Below are 7,359 nucleotides of genomic sequence, written 5' to 3' on the forward strand. Positions count from 1 at the left end.
CATAGTGCTGCTTCATAAAAGTTTGAGACACTGGACGACCATGGGGGCGGATAGAGGGACTGCCCTTTCCACCTCCATTCTCACGCTGAAAAGCTGATATTGCGTTGTCCGCTCATTGTGCAGTTCAGCTCGTTTGTCTAGCTGCTCGACAAAACACACGTCGATTTTTCCTCAGTATTGCACAAGTTTTGATTACCAAGGCGAATATTTTACACAGCCTATTATTTATTACTTTGAAACATTTGGGTAATTTAATGTCCAGCGCACGGGAACTCGTGTTGATCATTGGGAATACAACTTTTCTCTCTGCGCAAAGAAAAGTGACTCAGCGCACGTTTACGCACAAAAAGGGCGGACGCATTTGAAAATCGACAATAATCGTATTCCTGTTGTGAAGACCCAAAGTTGGAATGGAATTACTTGGTGGTCTACTCATACAAAAGGTCAAATATGCGTAATTTTCCCCTACAGTTCCTCGCGGATAGCCATATAAAGGGTGCAAATTGCCATAGTGCACCAAACTCAAGCAAAGTACGATGGACACGTGCATATTTGTTGACTCTCCTTTTTTGCGATTTACTCGAGGTCTCTTTGTGTGAAAGTGTGGCAGGAACCAAAGTTGAACACGAAGGATTTTGTCCAAACAAGCTGAACGCTAATCTTTGGGTTGATGCACAAAGCACATGTGAGAGGGAATGCGACATCGATGAGGTGAGTTAATCTATGAATTTTAATTTTATTCATCACAGCATTTTGCGATTTGTTCATTTAAATGTTAAAATGCTTATTGTTTTTTATATTGTACGTTCAGGACTGTGCTGACTTTGAGAAATGCTGCACCAATGTGTGTGGCTTCAACAGTTGTGTTGCTGCTCGTTTCTCTGATGGCACCCCTGCTCTGCCACATGAACAGGGTGAAGGGAACGGTGATGCTACCTCCGCCTCCACAGCTACCTGTGAGGGCTTTATCTGCAGCCAGCAGGGAGCAACCTGTGACATCTGGGATGGACAGCCCATCTGTAAGTGCCAGGATCGGTGTGAGAAGGAACCCAACTTCACCTGTGCATCGGATGGCCTCACCTATTTCAACCGCTGCTATATGGATGCAGAAGCTTGCATCCGGGGGGTGACTCTAACTGTGGTCCCCTGTCGATTCTACCTCGCTGGCCCCCCCACCAGCCCCCTGCCTCAAGACACTACAGTTCACCCAACCCCAACATCCTCCCAGGAGGATCCCATGCCTCCCACGCTGTACTCCAACCCTCACCACCAGTCCATCTATGTTGGAGGCACAGTCAACTTCCACTGCGATGTCATTGGAGTCCCTAGACCAGATGTAACATGGGAAAAGCAAAGTGACCGGCGTGAACGCCTTGTCATGAGGCCTGATCAGATGTATGGCAATGTGGTTATAACCAATATTGGACAGCTAGTAATTTATAACGCCCAGGTTTGGGATACCGGCATCTACACCTGTATAGCACGGAATTCTGCAGGAGTTCTTCGCGCAGACTATCCTCTGTCTGTTATTCGCCGGTCAGATGATGACTTCTCTGAAGATCCTGAGATGCCCATGGGACGGCCTTTCTCTCCAGCAGATTGCCTGGCGGAAGTCGACCTGAGTGTGTGCAGTGGAGAGCGTCATGTTGACTGGTATTATGACAGCAAGCTGGGCTCCTGTGTGACGTTTAGCAGTGGTGGATGCGAAGACAGCCGAAACCGATTTGAGACTTATGAGGAGTGCAAAGCCTCTTGCCAGAGAGAAGACATGGGGATCTGCTCTCTGCCTGCTGTTCAAGGTCCCTGTAAAGCTTGGGAGGCACGCTGGTCCTGGAATTCCATAACAAAACAGTGCCAAGCCTTTGTCTATGGTGGCTGCCATGGGAATGCTAACAACTTCCACACCAAAAAGGAGTGTGAGGCCAACTGCCCGCAACCAAAAAGGAAGCCTTGCAAGACCTGTCGTGTGAAGGGGAAAATGGTGCCCAGCTTATGCCGCAGTGACTTTGCTATTGTGGGCCGACTGACAGAGCTTGTTGAGGATCTGGACTCTGGGTTAGCCCGTTTTAGCTTGGAAGAAGTCTTGAGGGATGAGAAGATGGGCTTGACTTTCTTCAATACCAAACATTTGGAGGTGACTATTGCTAAGATAGACTGGAGCTGTCCCTGTCCCAACATCACTGTTGAGGAAAACCCTTTGCTGGTGATGGGTATGGTGCAGGACGGCATGGCTATCATCCACTCAGACAGCTATGTAAGAGCCATAAATGAACGCAGGCTGAAAAAGCTGCATGATGCTCTGGGTAAAAAGGCCTGTGACACCTTACTATGACTTAGACTCGTTCTGTCCACAGATGGGTTTTAGTGATGTATGTGTTTGAAATGAAGACAAGCATCAGAACTGCAACAGAAAAGCTGATATTTAATAACTATTTATCAAAACAGAGTAGAACAAGTTAAATACTGCATGCTGATGTAGGTATGAGAGTTTTTTTTTTTTATTCCAACACAGATATAATAACATTCCAGATGTGTTGATTCCCATTGTATTAATACTAATGCTAAATTGCTGTTTTCAAATAGGTTTAAGATTTATTTTCTTATTTGTGAACTTTGCATTGTGAAAACAGCAGCCAAGATAACAGATACACATGTTGATCATGTTGCAAACATCCCTAGCTTGTAATACTAAACAAATAGACATCTGTATTATAATTACTGTACTTTTGCTAATGTTATTTTTTTCTGCTCTTCACTTTAGTTTATCCATCTTTGTTTCATAAAAAATGTCTTTTATTTCATATAAAGTACAGTATATTCTCTTAATTTTTCCCTCTTCAAAGCACTTCTGCCAAGTCAGTTTCACGCTTACAAAACAAAAAAAAGAATAGGCCATTGTCTTAAAGAATATATAGCACAAAGGCAACGTGTTTGTGAGATTTATTAATTTAACTCATGTGCAATACATAAGAATATAGGTTATAGGTTTGAGCACAACAGTTTACATTAACTTAGTTAATCTAATACCAGCATGTGTTAAAATGTGGAGAAAACATGATCCATTTACGGCTCTTGAAAATTTGGCAATGTATCTGAGCTCCAAGTTAAGGCATTTTGACCATCCTGCATCAGGATGCTTCACACCAAACTTTCCTTCCTGAAAAGAAGACATTTGTTGTTTGCTGGCATGTCCACCTGAAAAAAAATGGCATCAGTAAATCAGTATACTACAAAACTGTTCTCATATTTTGCATGCTGACTTAAGATATGCTGGTTGCTTAAATGGGTTCATTACTTACTATTCTCTCCAGGTACAAACCATTGCTTTGTGCCAGAGAATTGAGGAGCGAGATATCCCTGAGTCCCCATTCTGGGTTTCTGCAAAATTAAACAACATTTTTTAAAATCCCCTGGTCACTTTTGCTTATCTTTATTATGTAATTACAAAAACAATCAAAATTTTTTCTTTGCATGTATTTTGTGAGTTTGGCTTCACAAATTATACAAGTTTATTAATTCTACTGTGTGCTTAAGGAAAAACATTTTCAAAAGACTATGATGATCTTAGTTGATTTTAAATATACTGTGTAAAGCCTTCTATGAGCAAACTGACACAATAATTCAGGCCGTCAAACCGACTCCTTCTCAAGACACTTTGCTCACACAGAAACAATAGACTATCCATGTGTTATTTAGGGCTGCCGCCAAATTTTCACTGTCATCTTCACTATGACAGTAAACCCCCAAAGAATTCCCTTTACTGATATTACGCTATATAACACAGTGTTTCTTCCTGTGTAATAAGTGTTAAATCCTGATTGCTTATGCTTAAAAGGTAGAAAAAATCTATTCTTCTTATTTATAAATCAGTTACAAGTTAATGGTTGTAACAAAAGCAAATTCTGAAAAGAATACCGGTAATATATATTTTCTCTACTTTTGAGTCCTAAGCAATCTGGATATACCCCTTACTACCAAGAAACAAGAATCCTATTTTTCTGTTGCAGCATGTTACTGGCTCACTACACTATTTTAAACAGAACAGCAGTGCTGTCAGCAGTGTATTTGGTCTCTATCTGGCAAATGAATTACATTCAAAATAAGAGTGTGGGAGGGTGGACAAATTCTGATCCACATCTCTACAAAAGCTGTGCAAATGGAAGAGTTATTCATATTAATAACATGACATCTAACATTTGATTTTTAAATATCACAAATATCAATACTAGTAAGTACAATAAGGGTTCACAATTCAAAAATGCAGGTCACACGCACACACATATATATGTATAGTCATTAGACAAGCTTTATATTAAACAGTTTTATATTAAGTGTTGTTTTTGTTGTTTTGATGAAAGAACCTGAAGAACCCATAGAAATCGTCAAATGTTGCGTTTCTTCCCTGGACATCGTCTGCCACACTTTTACTTTACTGTGTTGTCCTCAGTAGATGAAAAACATACTTAAGTGGGTTGAGATTAAGTGAAGGCCTAGCCCACTGAAAAAAAAATCTAACGTCTAACGCAGTATGATCTAATTCATTAACCATTTCCACTGTCAAGTGCTGTCCAATCAGTTTTGTATCGCTTGGATGAATCTGAGACGAGTAGAGCCCTGTACGCTTCAGAATTCATCTGCTACTTGTATCAGCAGTCAGACCATCAACAAACACTTATTTCTGAACATTTAGCTGCATCTCCTTTTACTCTCATCCTCTCTCGTCCACCATTCTTTTGACTGTCAATTATCACACCCTATCTCAGATGCTGTGATGAAAGCAGTGTATTTAAGCAAGAGTGACAGAGTCGCAAATGATGCATGAATTCTGAGCCTTTACTCCTGTTGACCTATAATATCACTGCTCAGGTTTACTTTTAACAGCAGGCTAAAAACCGTGGGCCAACAGGAAATGTTCTGGTAGTTCTGACAAGCAATCCACGACCGAAGCCTCCTCGTAAGATGACTGGCTTAAACAAAACTGTAAAAGAGCCAGAAAATACAGATGCCATTACCTCTGCCGTAGGCTGTAGTCAAAGTCCACATTGCTTTGAGGGACGATCTGACCATTCACTGCATACGGCTGAGAAAAGCAATAAAACATGTCACTATTACACGTTAAGTTTAGACTTGATAATGGCTTGTGATCTATGTCATGTTTTGTGACACCAAACGTTTTGCTACTCACCCCATAAGTCAGTAGAAGGCCCTGAGATTTCAACATTACTCCAGCCCCTCTGAATAAACCCTAAGAGAAGATAACATCTTAAGAACCACATCGCAGGCAGGAGGACATTTTGTTTTTGGTTTCTGTTTTATTGAAATAAGTGAGGCAGATATTGTGCAGAAGCAGGCTTAAAGTGATTATCTGAAGAGTTGTGGTGCAAGCATACTTCAGTTGGTATTATTTACACTTATGGCACCATAAATATCAGGGCCAATGAGTACAATGTCAAGCCAAACGAGGTGAATTTTATAGTAGAAATAGCAAATTATTGATCTAAAACAATCACAAAATGAAGCAAAACAGTTTTGCTGCTACAGCTTTAATCATAACTGAACCTCACTTCATAGTAGCCAGTTACAGCTAACGTCAATGTGTTGTGCGGCTGGTATGTATGAGATTGAGAGCCTTCTACATTTAGGTTACTATTACACCACTCGTGGTCACAGGGGTCTCTTTTCAACAAAGGTTACAAAGAGGCAGTTTAAGCAAATATGAAAAATGTCTTGACTATGTTAGCAATTTAGGCTTCTCCTTTCAGGAATTGTGCTGACTTTCTTTAGTAGAAATGTGTTTATATATGCATTTGAAAAGGACAAAATACATCGATATTACTACTACTACTAATAATAAAGGAATCAACCACATTTTAACTTATGATCCTTTTGTAGGTCCATAGGATTAAATTATAAATCCATATGACCACAGCAGGTCCCTAAGGTCATGTCATCAGGACCTGTTGGATGTGCATCATACAAGGCTGAGAACTAAAGGAAGCAGAGCTTTTGTAACGGTGACTCTGGAACTCTCCCTCTGAGCCTGAGATCTGTGGACTCAGGGATCTCTATTAAAAACAGCTAAAAACTCATAGTTTTTAACTTGATTTTGAGTAACTGTTTGTTTTAATGTTTTAGCATTTTTTGTTATTTTGAAAGGTGCTTTCTTATAAACCCAGAGACAACAGTTCACTTAAGTGGTGAACAGGCTGAAAAATCATCAAAATCCCAGACCCCTATTTTTTTAATTAAGAGAAATAATAAAATATTCAAGTTGAATATCAGTGGAAAACGAGATGGCATTATCAAACGTTTCTTTGTTTTGTTTTTTTCTCTTCATAAGTCATATCACTCCATTTCCCCCTTAGTCCTCCATGCCTATAGTAGTGGCTCCATGCCACACAGTTTGAGAGAACCACTGAATCAGCAGTCCTACCTCTGTACAAGCCAAAGGAGAAATATGGATCATGTTGATGTTGAGCACCAGGTCGAGGCTCTCTGGCTGGATTCCTCCCCAGTATTGATAGGGCAGAGAAGCATCCAGGTGGATGGCAGGCTTCACATTGTTCAGCCGGTAGCGGGCTCTATATGCTTCTATACTAATGGAAACAAAAGACATTATGGGAACCCTCCAGGCCATCATTCTGGAGCAGGTAGAGTGGTATTAGAAAGACGAAGCATAAAACTTTCCATCAGATAAGAACTGCTGTGAAAACACAATTAATTAATTAATTATAATTTCCTGCATTAGATCAGATCAGAGAAACTTTATTGACCCGAGGAGAAATATGAGTTCTCATTCAACATACAACAAAACAATCGTATATAAAAAGTACGATTATAAACACAGATATAAATAGATGAATAAAAAACAGATATAAATATAAGAGATAAATATTAACACTAACGTTTCTTGGATATTAACAGCTAATATAGGTGCACAGATGTCCCAGTATATTATCTGTATTTCATAGTTTATACGCATGCACACATCTCTTGTTTACCTGACTATAGACTGGCGATCATACTCAGATGGCTGCCAGGTTATATTCGGCAGGGCCTGAGCAAAGTGTGTGACATGCTGCCCAGTACCGGAGGAGATCTCCAGAGCCAGCAGGGGTCTCCCGGTGTGCACACTATCCCGGAGCACCGCCAGGATGGGCTCCTTGTTCCTTTCCGCGGCGGCGGCGCTCAGCATCGTGCCAAACCCCGGGTATAACAGTCGACTTATACGGCGTAGTTTATGAAACCACTCCAGCAGGTCGGCGTAACGTTACAGCAGACTGAGTCACTCAATTCACCACCCCCGAATGTTTTGCTTTTCGACCGAAAATGGTCTAGTTCCGCATGTCCTCACGTGAC

The 7,359-nt window shown here is 40.7% G+C and overlaps 2 protein-coding genes across 2 annotated transcripts; one reads left to right on the forward strand and one right to left on the reverse strand.

Moving 5' to 3' along the window:
- The first annotated feature begins 194 nt into the window (after window positions 1-194).
- On the forward strand, window positions 195-2,611 carry wfikkn1 (WAP, follistatin/kazal, immunoglobulin, kunitz and netrin domain containing 1). The gene is made up of 2 exons (XM_085460165.1): window positions 195-711; window positions 812-2,611. Exons 1-2 carry the CDS (start codon window positions 451-453, stop codon window positions 2,330-2,332), a joined length of 1,782 nt encoding a protein of 593 aa, XP_085316291.1. The 5' UTR covers window positions 195-450; the 3' UTR covers window positions 2,333-2,611.
- On the reverse strand, window positions 2,403-7,323 carry mettl26 (methyltransferase like 26). Its single transcript, XM_085460168.1, has 6 exons — window positions 7,002-7,323; window positions 6,434-6,596; window positions 5,186-5,245; window positions 5,013-5,080; window positions 3,300-3,378; window positions 2,403-3,195 (listed from the first exon to the last, which is right to left on the reverse strand). Exons 1-6 carry the CDS (start codon window positions 7,193-7,195, stop codon window positions 3,139-3,141), a joined length of 621 nt encoding a protein of 206 aa, XP_085316294.1. The 5' UTR covers window positions 7,196-7,323; the 3' UTR covers window positions 2,403-3,138.
- Window positions 7,324-7,359: the final 36 nt, after the last annotated feature.

This window comes from Copadichromis virginalis, linkage group LG6 (assembly GCF_057382275.1).
Source record: "Copadichromis virginalis isolate Kocher_CV1m ecotype Utaka linkage group LG6, C_Virginalis_male_GT1.1, whole genome shotgun sequence".
Taxonomy (NCBI): domain Eukaryota; kingdom Metazoa; phylum Chordata; class Actinopteri; order Cichliformes; family Cichlidae; genus Copadichromis; species Copadichromis virginalis.